This window comes from Aureobasidium subglaciale (genome assembly GCF_000721755.1).
Source record: "Aureobasidium subglaciale EXF-2481 unplaced genomic scaffold scaffold_10, whole genome shotgun sequence".
Lineage (NCBI taxonomy): Eukaryota > Fungi > Ascomycota > Dothideomycetes > Dothideales > Saccotheciaceae > Aureobasidium > Aureobasidium subglaciale.
The window spans coordinates 528920-545492 of NW_013566985.1; the positions used below are offsets into that span (position 1 = coordinate 528920).

At 50.0% G+C, this 16573-nt stretch overlaps 4 protein-coding genes across 4 annotated transcripts; 2 read left to right on the forward strand and 2 right to left on the reverse strand.

Annotated features, from left to right (window-relative positions):
• Window positions 1–664: 664 nt before the first annotated feature.
• On the reverse strand, window positions 665–3964 carry AUEXF2481DRAFT_696950 (glycoside hydrolase family 3 protein; the record flags this gene model as incomplete). Its single annotated transcript, XM_013488556.1, has 9 exons — window positions 665–2161; window positions 2211–2700; window positions 2727–3019; window positions 3067–3156; window positions 3206–3238; window positions 3290–3475; window positions 3535–3591; window positions 3644–3739; window positions 3847–3964. 9 exons carry the CDS (start codon window positions 3962–3964, stop codon window positions 1095–1097), a joined length of 2430 nt encoding a protein of 809 aa, XP_013344010.1. The 3' UTR covers window positions 665–1094.
• Window positions 3965–6089: 2125 nt separating this feature from the next.
• AUEXF2481DRAFT_29518 (uncharacterized protein) lies at window positions 6090–6672 on the forward strand (the record flags this gene model as incomplete). Its single annotated transcript, XM_013488351.1, has 2 exons — window positions 6090–6249; window positions 6314–6672. 2 exons carry the CDS (start codon window positions 6090–6092, stop codon window positions 6670–6672), a joined length of 519 nt encoding a protein of 172 aa, XP_013343805.1.
• Window positions 6673–7747: 1075 nt separating this feature from the next.
• On the forward strand, window positions 7748–8744 carry AUEXF2481DRAFT_29519 (glycosyltransferase family 25 protein; the record flags this gene model as incomplete). Its single annotated transcript, XM_013488352.1, has 2 exons — window positions 7748–7840; window positions 7899–8744. The coding sequence occupies 2 exons, from the start codon at window positions 7748–7750 to the stop codon at window positions 8742–8744; spliced, it is 939 nt and encodes a 312-aa protein (XP_013343806.1).
• A 2971-nt stretch (window positions 8745–11715) lies between these two features.
• AUEXF2481DRAFT_108185 (uncharacterized protein) lies at window positions 11716–16468 on the reverse strand. The gene is made up of 3 exons (XM_013488557.1): window positions 15954–16468; window positions 13679–15898; window positions 11716–13192 (listed from the first exon to the last, which is right to left on the reverse strand). Exons 1-3 carry the CDS (start codon window positions 16117–16119, stop codon window positions 12168–12170), a joined length of 3411 nt encoding a protein of 1136 aa, XP_013344011.1. The 5' UTR covers window positions 16120–16468; the 3' UTR covers window positions 11716–12167.
• Between the last annotated feature and the right edge of the window lie 105 nt (window positions 16469–16573).

Sequence of the window (16573 nt, forward strand, 5' to 3'; positions counted from 1 at the left end):
CTGTCAACGCTGCCCCACGACAACTTCTGACAAGCTCGATCAAGCACCACCAGCATATGTGAAACAGCGATCAGCTATCCGTCTGGGTGAGCCAGGGGAATGAATGTTCAAAGAGTTGCGCCAATCTAGGCAAGATCGGATCCGACATACTCGAAATTTTTCCCAGTCCGAAAGGTTCGGCGTTTCTCGAACCAGCGGTCGCAGCCGCCCGGATTAGGGCATGGCAGCTGTAGTGTTTCAAGAGACGAAACGAAACATGAAGAATAGATGGGGAGACCACCATCTCAAGCTACAGTATTCTCATCTTGCACGAAGTGCGCTTTCGCCGTCGAGTGTCCGACTATCTTACAGATGACATTATGGGTACTGGATCGTGTTGCTCGCTCGGGTGAGTGTCGCCATGTCCTCATGTTTCAGAATGCCTGCCGCAATTATATTCAGAAGCTGATTCGCACAAGGTGTATCATGCCTTCCATCGGAGTCCCGATACGCTTGACATCCAATTGGCAAGGATCAAAGATGCTTGCTAAGCCCTAAGCATTCTCATCAGTCTCAAAGTTAGGCAGCTGCCTCAAATTCAGCTCAGATGCTCCACGTGCTCTAGAATCAAGCAGACGGGTCACCCATGTACGGAACAGCAACATTGACGGAGATTATCGCTTGGCGGTGGAGGCCAAGAAAGAGACTGGCTTCGAAATAGATATGCCAAGGTCGATAGTCTCTGGAAGCTCAAAGATGAAGCTGACCATCAATCTATATCAAAATTCGAGCACTGTATAGACACATGTGAGATGGCCGACATCGACAATCATGACCGCAAGTCGTCAGATCAAACTTCATACTTTGATCCGCATCGCCCACAGCACATCTGTGGCGTCCGCCACACCGCCAATGCTCGCTCCGATCATCAAGCGCCATCAAGCCTCGTTAAGCTCATCATCCGACGCACGACCTTTGTAACACAAGCAAGGATGTTTGACAATTTGCCAAGAATAGGGCAGAGAACCCTATTGTAACATTTGCCGGCCACTGGTTAATCACTATCTACTACATGCATCTTAGCCGAGCTTGAGTCCACCCTTCGAATCCCCTCATCACAGAACTCGGATCGAGGAGGTCGCCTTGAAGTCCCTGCTACTCAATCCAACCGAAACCTCGATGTCTCCTTCCGCGATAACCCATTCTTGCTGGAACACATTCCAGTAACTGAGATCGCGTCTCGCGAGGTCGAAGTTAACTACCGTACTTTGCCCTGGCTGCAGACTGACTTTCTCGAAGCCTCGAAGGACATTGAGCGGTGTGGGATCTTCACCGGGAATCTGAGGAAGCGATAGGTATAATTGTGGGACAGTGGCACCAGCCACATCACCTGTGTTCGTGACGGTTACGGTTGCTCTGTAGAGGACATCCCATAGCGTAGGGTTACCACCCGGAATGATCTTGGCAGGGGGAGGAGTGCTGCTGATGTTAAGTCCGCCATAAACCTTACTGACACTCAGTGAAGAGATATCGAAGGTCGAGTACGAGAGGCCGAACCCAAATTCGTACTGGACGCTTTGGTTGTAGTAGTCGAATTGACGGTAGTCGATCAGGAGACCCTCGGTGAAGTCCGACTGCCACGCGTTGGGATCTCTGGTGGTAGCTAGAGCAGTGCTATTGACGATGTCGGCAAAGGCGTAGTCCTCTTGAGTCTTGGCAATTGTGTAAGGTAGCTTGCCACTCGGGTTAACGTCGCCGTAAAGGATGTCCACGATAGAATTGCCGGTCTCAGTGCCAGGCAGGTGTGCAGCAAGGATGGCAGTGACATTTGGGTTGTCGGCCCAAGGCAGGATGTTTAGACCACCGGAGTGTGTCACGACAACAGTGTTGTTGCAAACACTGGCGACAGATTCGACGACCGCGGTGCTGTTCCAGTCTGCCAAGAGCGATGCTCGGTCGTCGCCCTCCTCAGCCCAAGTCTTCAAGAAGACAAGACAGACATCAGGCGGGGTCGGCTGGAGTGACGCAAGGCCGGCAGGCGTCGATAACAAGGTATTGTTGAGGATGTATTGTACCAGGCTACCGTCTTGGCCCGCTCTGGCTTTGATAGCGTTGAGGGGGTCAACCAGGTAGCTAATTCTTCCTGTGCCACTACCACCACCTACTGGCAGTGTGCCATATTCTGAAGGACTGTCAGCAATTGATTGACCAAAGCAGATGCGGTAACTTACCATATCCGAAAGCGTTCGTTCTGAATGGAGCTCCAGAAAAATACAAGCCGTTGAGAATATCTCCAGCATCATTGCCCAACACAGCGATGTTCTTCGGCGCATTCAACGGCAAGGCACCCTTGGTGTTCTTCAACAAGACCGTTCCAGCAGCACCGAGTTCTCTGATCAATGGCGCATGATTGTCCCGAACATCAACGTTTGCCACGGAACCAAGAGGGAACTCGACTGTCGAAGCAGAAGCACCGAAAAAGCCGTTGAGAGCACCACTCGGATCAATGGGTGGGAAGTCGGTATCCTGCTTGAGATGGTAGTATGGTGTCATGATACGGTTGATCATATCGTCAAGGCGAGCTTCGGGGAGTGAACCATTGTTGACAGCAATAGTGATATTACCACCAAAGAAGCTGTTACCTCCGGCTCTGAACCCAATTGTTCCAGGCATATCCATGTCGAGGCCCGCGTTGATTGAAGCCAAACCACTATGAGTAGCCTAAAGGAAGTTAACAAGGTGCGTACAAGTGATATTGTGAAAAGACCTACACCCCAGTCGCTCATGACATAGCCTTGGAAGCCGAACTCTTCCTTCAGGATCCCATTCTGGGTCTTGGAGTTTGCACATCCATAGGAGCCGTTGACTCTGTTGTATGAGCACATCACCGAAGCGACACCACTGCGGACTGCATTTGCAAATGGCCAGGCGTACAGCTCGTGCATAGTGCGGTCATCAATGTTCGACGAGATCGCCTGGATGGTCGTTCCGTTGCGAGTGGAAGGATTACGTTGGATCTCTTGCTCATTGCCAATGTAGTCTGTAGTGTGTAAGTACTGCAATAAGGACAGCATCATATGAACTTACGCTTGACACAAGCCTGTACTCCAGTGCTTTGCATGCCCCAGATCGTCTGTTCAACAGCAACGCCACTGAGATATGGGTCGGGCGAGAAACCTGAAGATGGTTAGTGGACTTCTCACGCGTAGGCTCGATCAAATTTTACCTTCCCAATTGCGGCCGCCGCGGCCGTGTCGACCTAATATCATCGTCAGCAACTGGACTATATCCTAGAGTATGTACGACATACCTAGTGGTCCGACGACGGGGCCAAGGGCAACATTAGCTCCCTTGCCTCTGAACTCTTGAGCCATGTACAGCCCTCTGGTATAAATGAGACCCTTGTCCCAAGAGGCAGCAGCAGTCAGTCCAGCGGGGAAAACCGAAGCATAGGTTGCCTGTCTGATAGCGAGCGGTCCGTCCTGCAGACAGAGTCCTGTGAGGGGGACAAAGAAGTAAGCATATGATGCTTTTTATAGACATGCTTGCTGTTACCATTGAAGCCGAGACGCTCGATGGGTGCAATGTTGCCTACGCAAGGGCCGGCAGAGCCTGGAAGAGAGGTGAGTCACAATAGTAGTGTTGTGTAGCCATTGTGCCGTACCTGTGACCATTCCAGCCTTCTCTTCTAGAGTGAGATTGCCTACAAAGGCCTCGGCCTGTGCTAAAGCAGCTTCCCAGCCAATGCCAGCTGTCTCGGCTGTGACGGAGTCAGTGCGTGCGACCGATTGAGGGACAGAATCTTCGAGGTCCGCCTGACTCGAACTCCGAACTCAAGGCCAGTGGCAGACTGAGGATCGCACTTACGGCTTGGGTATACTGGTGGACTCGAAGTGTACAGAGCATGGTCCCAGCTACTGTTCTGTGCTCCAGCAACACCAATGGCCGCCAGAGCTACAGCAACCGTGTTCAATGGATGATGCATCTTCGCAAACAAAGAGATGAAGCTGAAGCTGACTTGCCTACCATCAAGGTACTTCGAGACCTAGCTTTATAGCATCGCGAACTCGGGGCATCTCTCTCCACCATCCCGCTATTGTGAGGGGTCCGGCAATGGGGGTTGAAATGCTGATCACCAAGACGGCCTATACAATGCGCAGGTGCCTGATGATGCAACCAATTCGATGCATCTGAGGCGTTCACAAAAGAAAATGTATCGCAACTCGTGTCGTATCGCGATCATACTCCTCTCCTTGGCACTGGAGTCAGTGAGGGGAAGACCGGGGGAGGTCACGTCGAGGCAGGCTAGTTACCTTTCTGGGGTGTACATAGCTCGTGTACCTGATCGCGACTCGAGAATCCTTATTCAGTAACTTAGGCCCGGGTCGGTAATTACAGCGGTGTGGAGAGCAGAAGGCTGATATAGAGGGGTCAACCATGCTGCACTAATCTAAGCCGAGGAAGCCGGGAGTCTGAAGCTTAGCCATCTCAAGCACCTCCATCAAACGGTTTGTAGACTATCATGAATTTGGAAGACGGAGTATACAAAGAATCGGAAAAGCGACTTGCAGGAGCAGGCAAAAAACCAAGGTGTGAAGTCCCAGTAATGTCGTATCATCAAGACGCATCGCGACATTTGGTGTCTAATGACGTATGAGTGTTGCCATCGTGAGGGCTGTGTTGCAAACATGCTCATCGCGATTGTCAACGGATGGCTACCAGAGTCACGTCCCACTTCCGGAAACGTCTTCTGCATGAGTTCCAAGGACTTCTCCAGAGAGACTCCTCCAAATCCCCGTAGACGTGAACGCCATTAAAGCAAGAATTTGACACAGCCAAATGGTGGTCGTGGGACTCAGATGACACGAGATCATGGTAGATTGATGTGTCGTGCACCTAACGTCAAGGGATGCACTCGATGTAAGCAATAGCCGATAGCGCATGTTCCATAACACGGTTCATATGTTTGAGCAGTAAACAAATGCCTTATTGGTGTTGTCGACGCTGTGGTGACTTTTGGTCAGGGTTGTGCTGTCGGCCAGGAGAGTGTCGGAGATAAGATCAGCTTCTCCGATTGGCTGAACGCGCTGCACACGCGAAAGACTTCTACGTGGTACTGACTGACCACTGCGCATGATCACGAAACGTGAACTTATGGCTGATGTACCTACTGGCATCTGCATTGACTTGGAATAACGCTTTGAATTGTACGGTTGTAGTCGAGCCTCTTGTCTTTGAGATGTTAGTAACGTTTGCACTGGTGTGTATCTCGTCAACCAGGCTGCTACGCTTTGTTTGACTTGGCTGTCGGTCAGTCATTCCACTGGTCAAGAATCCCACATGACTAGAGATAGTCACAAAACACGGAGTATTGCACCTCACCATCGAATCCTTCAGCATGCTCCTTCGTATTCCCCATCCGTGCCTTGTCTCACGAGTCAAGTAGAAGCGTGGTAAAACACATCTCAGCACGAGCAGCGACAGGCAGAACAATCATCTCGACTGACGTTTCGACCCACTGGTGGAAAAATTGAAACGAAGCTCTCTTCATGCTCCTTGTCACAGTGTTGATCTATGCTTGATTGCACTGTGGGTCTGAATAGCATCTGTAGGTCACCTTGTCAAGCACAACCTACATGTTTCAGAATAGCTTCGGTATTACTTCGAATTACGAGCAGTACTACGCCGCTTTGCCTGGCATAGTAGTTGTTGCACAGTTCACCCATCGGGGACCATGTCGGGGTAGTCGCCGTCCAATTTGTAATGAAGCAGACCAAGGCCACCTCGTACTCTACAAAAACTGACCGAGACTCAAATGTAGTATCAATTACTCAGATAGGGATGTGGATTATGACGCTGAAGGATTTCCCCAACTAGACATGGACCACCACAAGCTCCATACACCAAACTCTGACCACCTCGTGGATGTACGGACGGCTGGACGCCTGCAAAAAGACACTTCTATGATAGAGTCTTTCGCAAGCATCGCGAATCCATCTGCTGACGTTTCGCAGCTATAAAACGAGACGTCCCGACCTCCTCTCTCTTTCCCATCACAATCAGATCAATCTACACACGCTACCGATTATCGTTATCACTCTCTTGTCAATATGCTTCCCACGATTTTCACCGCCGCAGCTCTCATGGCACTCTTTCCCAGTGTGCTTGGTGGCCGTGGACCCGTTCGGGCCAATTCAGGAATGAAGATGTATTGTGACCCAGGACCTCCTTACGACTACAACAGCTGGTGGACATACGACGAGAGTAGCTGTATGTCCATACTTCCCCCACCCCACCCGCACTCATCACACCTGCTGACCCAATGATCCTTTAGTATGTCAAGCTGAGGGCATCGCCACAAACTGCTGCATGACCGTCACTACCGGAGGTAACTGCCAGCCCAAGATTGATGCAGAGAGCATCACAAACCTCAAGAATGCAGTTGCACAGCAGTCAAAAAAAGACGATTGGGATTCCTGCACCACAGTTGGCAAATGGACAGTCTGTTTCGAGCTTCTTTATGACTCTCTGATCAACAGGGACGTTTTGTCCATATACTTCCATTCTATTGATCAGTGGGTCGCTGCCGTTGAGGACGGCAGCCTTCACGACTCTTCCATTGGTATCATGCAGTTCAACTATATGGCGGATCGCACGGTCAACACAATGGTCATTTCCTATAACTGCTGGTGAGAGTGGCTTGATTGTCTAATGGGCTGGATGATATCCGAGGATGATGGCTGAGGGGCGAGAAGGGATGTTAGCTAAAATCTTGCTAAGATGTCGGAGATGCTCTTTGGACTGGATGGAGTAAATTCACAACGCGACTGGAGACTGTCAAACTGACTGGAATATCAATCAGTCACTTCATATCTTCAATTTCCTTCTCATGTAGAAAGCAAAATCACAGTACTGTACGTTCGACCCATCTGTGCTGTGTGGCGTTTCGCATCCGCCTTGCACTAATCAATAGGATAGCTTGGGACAACGCATGTACACTTAGTAGAGTCAGAATCAAAGATCGTGCTTGAGGAAAGGCAATATCATAGGAGGCCGAAAGTCAGCGAGTATGCTTGGTATGTCCCTCGGAGGCTTTATCAGAGTTTCGGAGTTACTCCCTCGGCCAAACGACGCGAGAACTCCCTTTCAGTTGCGGCTGAACATTGCTGTCGATATTTCCATGCATCGATTTCTCACGGATACCGACGGAGATAATGAGCCACGTAACAAGTTGAGTAGAATGTGCGCAAGCTCCTCAATGCCGTCAATGGACCTTTGTAACAGGCTCCGAGGAATTGAAGAAGCATAATCCGAGCTGGTGCAACTATTCAACAGATGAACCCCGTTGGAGCGAAACGTCATTGGTCGCATGTCAAAAAAAAAGGCGTCTTATTTCCACGCCCAGCCTCGTCCATTCCTTCGTTGCAGAAATCCTGCTTGTTCGCTTGCTGGATCTTTCTGGTTGAGAGTGGATCCCCCAAAATAGACACTAAGGATGCTAGGCAGAGGGCAGGCCATAGCGGACGGTGAGTAGCAAACTACCAAGATGTGTAAGTCATTGTTTGTCGAGCGGTTTTCTCCTTCCTGCAACGACAATCCTTGATATAACAAGGGCTACGTCGTCGCAAATATGATACGAATCAATGCGCGAGGCGCGATACTCACATCGATAATCGCATTAATCCTCGTCACCCTATTTGTCGCACAATGGAAGCGCGAACAGATCAATGCCTGGCGTGGCCCTCATGCTACCGATAGCTCTTCACCAATGGCTCCCAAACTGGACGATGTCGCCGAGTTCAAGGATAATGTCGCCGTTTCTGTCGCGCCCGACTTCTCAGCTGCGAACTCTACACTGGGCGTATGTCTCCAAGCAGTGCTTGCGACTTTGGAAGTGGATTTGGCTGACAAGTTTGTAGTTCCAGGCAATCCTTGCACTATCCCAAGGCACCAAATGGCGAGTAGATGGCCTGCACGCTGCAGCCAAAGCCGCCGGCATCACCGTAACCGTACCGCAACAGCCCAAGTGGAGTGAACCTTTCATCAAAGCATTCAAGGAGTTTGGACCTGTCGAAGCACATGGCGCAGCAATGGCATGGCTGGGCCACCTGGACCTGCTTAAATTCGTCATTCAAAACAACTGGGGCTCCGCTCTCGTCATGGAAGACGACATGGACTGGGACGTCGACGTTCGCAAACAAACACCGCCAATCGCAAAGGCAGTTAGGGACTTGACAAAAGCAAAGAAGGGGGATACAGGACCATACGGAAAGAGCTGGGATGTCATGTGGCTGGGTCACTGCAGTGATCCACCGCCCTTCAAGGACGAAGGCAAGATCATTACCTTCGCCGACAACACAACTGCGCCCCTTGAAAAGTATCGCGGCCTGAACCCAAGAGTCAAGGATGTGATCAAGGATGGCCAACGCATCGTCCACTACTCCATCAATCCTGTCTGCACATTCGCCTACGCTGTGTCTCACGAAGGCGCTCGCAAGCTACTCGCCCACGCCTCTCTTGGAACTGGCGGAGCCTTCGACTTGATGCTCATGCACGCCTGTCAGGACAAGGTCTTGAGATGCGTCTCCGTCAATCCTGAAGTCTTCGATCCTTATTTCCCAGCCGAGGGCGGCGCCAGTGAAGTCAGAGCTGGAGATGCTGGTGTCGACTTTGACCATGAAGTCGGTAAGGCCATGGGTCACACGGACAATACACTGAACAGCGCTCGCTGCTTTGCAAAATTTGGTAAGACGTGTTTGGAGTAAACCACGTTTTGCATTACCTGCGTTATTTACATGTCTGCGCGTCTTGGCGAGTCTTTTGGTCATTGCAATGCATTTCTGGATCTTATAAAGTCATTCTATTGGCTCTCCTACTTATCTCGCACGTGTGAAAATTACTGCTGCGTGACGACATCGCTTGAGGGGATATTTCCCCTGACTCGTGGCTTCATGTCAACATGTGCCTGGATGAGCCACGTTGACAAGCCAAACAGTACTTGTAGGAGACATGACACTGCACAAAGTCTGACCATTTTGCGCCTGGACATGTCCTTATTCTATGCCTTACTTTGAACCTCGTAAGTATCCCGTCACTTACCTGTCCGCGAGCATAGAATGAACACCTGCTACTCTCCTTATAAAGATAAAGCATACTACGAAAAGTCGATAGAGGAGCCTATCAGAGGTCGAGGTCAAGAGCAGTCACGAGGTTCTGCCGATCGACACATAAACCTGCTCACAACGCGAGGACGACTAGCATGCCGCACCAGCAAGGAAGAAGTTGTCAACTCCAGCCCAGCACTGCTCTCTCGGAATACCTGTACGAGAATAGAAAGCATGCTACTCCTATCCTCGAGCGATCCGAGATTTCTGGACGGGTCGACTTGTTCTTATGGCGCATGGGGCGAACAAGACCAGGTCGCTATGTGCATAAAAGCACTCCGACTGCATGCTCAATTGGGATGGGTAGCTCAGAGAGATAACGCACACCAAAGATCAAGCAGCATAACTCAAAACGCTTCTTGCAATTCCACAGCTTCTTAATTGCAACGCATTGCTTCTGGCGCTTGCCTACACCGAACTGAAATCCAGCCATATACTAAGCCATTCAATGCTTCCCAACAAATGCCAAAACCTCCTCTACAAAACTCTCAGGGTTCGCTTCTGCACACCAATGTCCACTTCCCTTGACCTTTGCCAACACAACATTCATCTTCAGCGTCACCATGCATTTCAATCTCCATCTACTCACCCAATCTTGTCCGTCTCAAGACAACTATTCAGATCAACAGCGTCACCTTCAGCGTCACTCTGCATTCTGTCTCTGATATCTTGGCCAGATTCTGTCCACTATAGTATAGTTGCTCGACGCCAGAGCGTCACCTTTTTGTCGAGCGTCACTCTACATGCCATCTTCAACATTTGGAGCTAAGCTGCCTTGACCTAACGTCATTCTAAGCATATGTATCGGCGTGTGGAGGTGGTGTCTCTAGTGTCCATTCCCATCCGGAAAAGTGTGCTTGTAACCACTTCAAAAGATGCCACTGTAGTAGTCGGTCTTTATGGAAAACACCAAAGCTTCACAGGGACGCACGGCCACCAGTGGTTGAGAAAAGGGTTTCCCACGCCAAGGCTCAAACATGGGTGCCAAAAACGCAGGTTTCACTTTTGACAAAGAATTTCTTGTTCCCTCTGCTTCATAGAATGCTATCATCCCTCGAACAAAACGATCAAAAGAAGATATTCCGACACGGGGAATTGAACCCCGGCCTCCTCGGACCTAGTTGTTCTTTCGAACGGTTTGAGAGCGAGAAATCCTAGCCACTAGACCATATCGGATTGATAGAGGGATTCTCCATCAAGCTAATACAAGAATCCGGAACATGTTCCGGCCCGATAACATGAGTGCCCCCTCGATGTGCAATGTCAAGCAGATCCCTCGTTCCAATAAACATTCTGTCTACATAAGTCTATGAACGATGCTGTAGGCATAACGTGCCGGAATCTGGGAAGACGTTGCCGAGATTGTGATCAACCTCACTGTCGATCGTGGGACAACTAACTGAGACCCACTATCCTTGACGGCAAGGAAACCGAGTGCCAACAGCCAGGTCCGGGACACATGAGTTCGATGAGCCAGACAGTCTTTCCGCAACCATTCTTCAGAGATGCAAGTTGTGCCCACCACAGGTACTGAACGAGGTGTGGCAACCACGTATTTAATCACTTGACAGCAAGTCTACCTTCGAGCAGAACACATGTGGCACTATCACCCAGGTCAGCGAAGTTCATAGCTCTTTGTTGTCCCCGATACGACTATATCTGAGTGCTGAATACGCTGGTTGTAGACTGGGGGATTGTTACAGTGTCACTAATCCCATTCCTCTCTTCCTCCCTCTTCCTCGTTTCACTCATGCTGTCGAAGATCAGCCACTCATACTATGTGTAACACATCTTGGCTTCTCAATGACTCGATCTTGTTGCAATCGTTCAAACCTACAATGCAGCTAGGACTCTCTCGAGCAGAAGTAAAGAAGCTTGATCCACTCTTGCCGAATCGTGTGCGAGCGGTCACATAAGGCGAGGCAAGAGGTCAATGAACCTGGTTTCCCACATGCAAACTCCACGAAGAGCACACATATCCCCTCAAACAATTTGCTAGAATATAAATCAGAAACAAAAAAGGCGATGGGGGGCGACTAGAGCAAAAAGAGCGGTCACAGACCTGTTTTACTTTGCTTTCCCTTCCGTCCCTTGACTGGTCGACTTTTCGAATTATGGTAGTGTGAGAGTAGAGCACAATGCGACTACGAGTGCATCGAGAATATTCCCGACGTCAGGTCATCGTGACACACCGTGTCGTTCAACCTTCTGGAAGAAATAGTTCGCTAATCACGTACGTAGTCATTTCGTCAAGCTAGGACAAGGTTATGGCAGAAGGAGGCCTACTTCTTAGTCTGAATCAATTGGCTGTATATTACAAACGTTCATCATATCTTTTCGTCGATTTACAGTCACTTGCTAAGGATCTAGTAACAGGGATATCTAAACACACATAGCTATCAACCATACGGTAGTGTATACATGTCACTATCTTCGTATGGATATACACATGCGTTGCACGGAAGAACATTATAGATACACAAGCATCCATGACAGTCATATCTGCTAGACCACCATCACACACAGATCGGATAGTAGCTATAACAAACACTTCAATCTAAGCAATCTCTATGACTATCTTGGAAATGTGTGATGGCTACCTGGAGGTAAAAGAGCTCATCAGGTCCGTGACTCGCTTTCTTCTTCACTGTTGACTCATTATAATCGTGACTCTTGGTGTCTCTGCACACCATCAGCGTACCGTCTCTTTGTAAAGGGAGGGGGATAGTAGAGGATTTCCATCGACCTGCGTGTTCGGTCTCCCGCACAGTCCCTTGACACAAAAGGCTGCAAAAAAATACTCGCAAGACTTTCCGGGTCCATTTCTGCAGTTTTATGCTGCAGTGAGCACATTGTAAGAAAGAAGCCCCAAGAAGGAATTGCCGAGCGGGTTTTCCTAGTAAGCCAGATATGGAGACAGGATCATGTAGCAGCATGGTGCCTCCGAGTTATTTCAGTGGTGTCGTGGAGAGTGAATTGTGACTTTTGTTCATCGGTGTATCTGGTCTATGATTTGTATCAACTTCAAACAGCCTTGCGACCAAAGACCTTGATTCTCGAGATACCGCCATCAGGGATCATGACAAGCTTGACATAGCCCCAAGCCTTGTCTTGCACATTGGCAAGAACATCACCCTCATACACATGCTCAAAGTCAGGTCCAGTCTTCTGCGGCGACAAAATCTCCACCCATGCGCTCGAGTCATGTTCAGGCGCAGTCTCTGAAGCAGAAGCAGCAAACACCTGCACCTTTTGCGGGAAATTGCCTCTGAAATGCGCAGTATCAATCAACACCTTTTCGATGATGCCGGCCACACCAAGCTTGATAATACACCAATCCACATGCTCTCCACGAGTGCGCTTGGTCTCCCATCCATCACCCATATCCTTGCCTCTTCCTGGCAACAGCAAGTTATCCTTGGTGCCGAAATGCTGATCCGAGCATTTGATAGCAACACCGCCGTTAACAATAGCAGCGAGATCGAAAACCTCGTTTACATCCTGTGGCAACACGGCCTGAACATCACCATAGAGTCTGAAACGAGCAATTCCTCCATCAGGGAACATTTGCAGACGGATATGCGTGTATGGCTTTGTGGTGGTGGGCAACAACCAAGCATGTCGTTGACTAGGCCCACACTCTTGAATCGGCAAAATAGTCTCCCACTCCGTAAAATCCTTGCTTTTAATCTCCTCTTCCCTGCTGTCATCGGCAAAACATCCCTGCACTTGCACCTCAGGAGCATGATTGCCATTGAAAAATGCAGTATCAATCTCCACACCTTTAACCCTTCCACTCGCAACACCGAGGCGGAAAACCACGTAGTCAAAAGGTTCGGTGTTGTGGCGACGGGTCTCCCAGCCATCGTACCAGGCTCCGGAAAAGACAAAGACGCCGGGTTTACGGATTGGAGGGGTGGGTGTGGTGAGGTTCTCGGCGGCTGCGAACCATTCGTCGGAGAAGGAGAGGATGCGGGAGCCGAGGGGTTTGCTGATCAAGTCGATGCTGGAGGAGCCAAATGTAGCCTGGATCTCTTCCACGGGGATGACTTTGACTTGACCATTGTTGATGGTGTCAAGGGATTCGGTGTGGATTTCCATTGTTCAAGTAACTGTAGATTGAGTGTATAGAGATGGGTATAGATGTTTCAGTTGGTTGGAAGGAGAAAAAGAGGAAAGACAAGGAGGGAAAGAGAGACAAGAAGAAGAAAGGAAAACAGAGATTGTTGGGCAAAAAGGTAGTATACGATTGCTTACTCGATGGAATGATTTCCTATCGAGTAACACCCCGCCGTATCTCTACGCGGAGGTGACCGAACTGCCCGCCATGCCCGCCGATCTGTCCCTGCCAAGACCGACTTTCGCCGACACCGCTACTGAAAATTGCGGAGCTTGATTGTGGAGAAACGATGTAGGAAGTCTTATGCGACGAGAGGAAGTAGCTCTTTTAATGAAGTCTACGAGCAAGTGGAAGGTAGAAATGGTCATATTTTGGTTTCATCTGCTCTAACTACCCAAATCAACATCCTCATCACTCCATTTGGCATCTTCGTACAGATTCCGACTGCTTCCCGAAGGATCCAACTTTTGGAAAAAGTCTGGTGGTACTGTTGGGGTATATCTTCGTTCTCGCTCCCTGTTGACTCCTCCGAACCCTGCTCCATACGTGACCAACATATCTGTTGATGTCGGTAGATGGAAAGGCAGCAGTAACGCGGGGTCGACCAAGGTCCCCTCGGGTGAATCGTCTTCATCTTTTCTCAGAACTGGCGGTGGTGCTAGTGTATTGGGCTTGTCACCTTTTGCAGGTGTCGCTGGAGTTGCCGGTTCATTGGCTTCTGCCGCCTTGTGTGCAAATTGTCGTTTGCTCTCCTCGACATGCCTTAGCGCTGCCTTGGGCAAGACCTTTTCTCCTACTTCAGCACGATAGTACTTGACTGCATGCAATAGCTGCCTCGTTGTCAAGGCAGGCAATTGCTGTAGTGTAGTGTCAAGCGCCTCGCCATCTTGTCCCAATGACGAAAAGCACTGTAGCCATTGGAGGAGTTGCACCACTGGCGCCAGATGCTTACGAGCAGCCTCAATGATGTTTTCGCCAGTAGCATTCAAAGACCCATTCTCAAAGTGCTCTGGGGCTCTATTGTTGGTTCTAGCCCAATCTTCGAGCTGGGAAATGTTCATTCGAATCTGCATAGCTTTCGTCCTGGCCAGGTAGCGCTTGTTTGACATGATACGGTTGAAGATCTCGGCACTCAGCCAATATAAGAGTTGTGACATGACTTGAGTGGCGATTACCGAGTGAACATCGTAAAGGTCGAGGACGAATAGTGTTGATGAGAGAAGAGAGGTGATGTTCCTGGGAGACACCTGAGCACGACGCTTTGGCGAAGGAGGCCGGAAGCGCTTCTCTAATGGTTCAGGCGCCTTTGGCTTAGGTTTTGATCGCAAGAATTTCCACTCATTCTGGAACGCGATGTCTTCAAATCCTGGTATAGTCTCGTGATCCAACATTGCTTCGTCCAGGACTTTGTCCATTCGCCTTTCGGCATCACGAATAATCAAAACGTAGATCTCGTGGATCAGTTCGGCCATCTTGGCTTGAAATGTCGAAGTGACTTGCGCCAACCCAGTATCTTTCTTCAGGTAATACAGGAGAAGTGTGGTGTTGGACATCCAGAAAGCGAGCATGGTCATGTCCCATTGATGCTTCTCGACGACCGCGTAGATCTTGTCTTGAGCTGCATTGAGCCACTCTGTCAACAGTTCTTGGCTAGAGTGGTAATGTGCGTATCTGGCACCAAGGAAGATGATATTTGCGGGTATAGGTTTTTGCGAAGGTGATCGTTGTGGTGTCATTTCCGTCACAACAATGTTGAGGATCCGATCCGAGTCATTTTCCTGGAAGACGAACATTTGATCGTTGAGGCACCTGTCCCAAACAAATTCTTGAGAGTCCTCGAATTCGTCCGCGGATTCCGGCTTTTCGTCCAGACCTAGATTACCTAAATCAACTTCGAGGTTCATGGCACTTTCCATCATCATGCGACGCTTCATCTCATTCTCGGCCATCTCTTCCTCGAAGCGGTCCTGCGATAGTCCGGCATTATAGAAGTCATCCGTCACTCCAGCATTCCCGATTGTGTAACCACTGTCGTTTAAATATTCTGACATGTCGCTGTTCGGGGCGACAAAGTCAAGAGCGGTTCTTCCAGTAGACGATTGGATCTCAGTGGAGGCTCCATGATCTAGCAGGATCTTCGCAATATCCTTGTGTCTGTTTGTCATGGCCCACATGAGAGCGCTCCATTGGTTCTTGTCTTGCTTGTCCACCTCGGCGCCAGCGTTCAGCAAGGAGACGACAACGTCCTTGTGGCCAAAGCAACTGGCGTAGACTAGCGGCGGAGTGCCCTCGGAGTCTACGGCGTTCACGTCGATGTACAGTGCGGCACTTCCCCTTACTAAGCGCTTGATACGGGCATCGTCGCCGTTGCTGGCAGCCATGAACAGAAAGTCCTGTAGCATTTGCCGCTTTTCGCCGTCTGAGAGGTTCTTGTCATTGACCAAGTTGTCTTCTGTACTTTCGACGTCGTTGTCATCGTCGTTGCTTCGGACCTGGGTTGCCAACATGTGGGCCAGCCTGGTGTCGTGTTCGGCCAGATCGTATTCCGAAGAGCCGAAGTTGTCGGGTTCGTTGAGTGAGAGGTTGAAGTTGTTCGAGTGAGCGATGGTGGGGGCGGTAAGGAACTGCGACTGGCCTTGATTCGTGTGGTCAGTAAAGGGTCGGTTGAGGTCGTACAGGCAGCTGCATACCTTGCCAGGCGTCGTAGTACTCGGTCTCGACATTGCCATAGCCAGAGAAGGCCTTGCGATCATCGAGCGAGCGCGGAAGGTCGGCAGGTAGCTCGCGCGGTTTGGGTCGGTCATCGAAGGCGTTCTCTTCGTCCTGGTCGTGGTCGTTCTCGTGCTGGTCGTCCATGATGCGGTTGGTCTAGGAGTACAGGGGGTGGTCGGAAGTGGTGAGTCGGGCGCAAACGTCGTTCATTGCACGATGATACAGCTGGCTGGATGATCAAGCAGCTTCAGTGGGTGACAACATGATTGAGGGAAGATTAATTGCGAGCGTTATACGATAAACACGCGGCTGGCAGCATCATCTCCCACTCCCACTCCGAAGCCAAAGCCCACCACTCCACATGTCCGTGCGTCATCTGTCCAGAAGTTCCTCTTGACAAGCCATCCTTCCCATCCTCTGTCAGGACCTACTGCCCTGTGTCTATTGCTTCTGATACTGCTTCCTATACAATCATGCGTGCTAGGACATCCTCATTCCTAAAAGTACAGAGCTGTATACGCCGATCTGAGACACATGCCGAGTCCCCCGCCATGGACGGGCTTAGGTTCCGATGCACGTCACAATCGCCGTGGTGGGG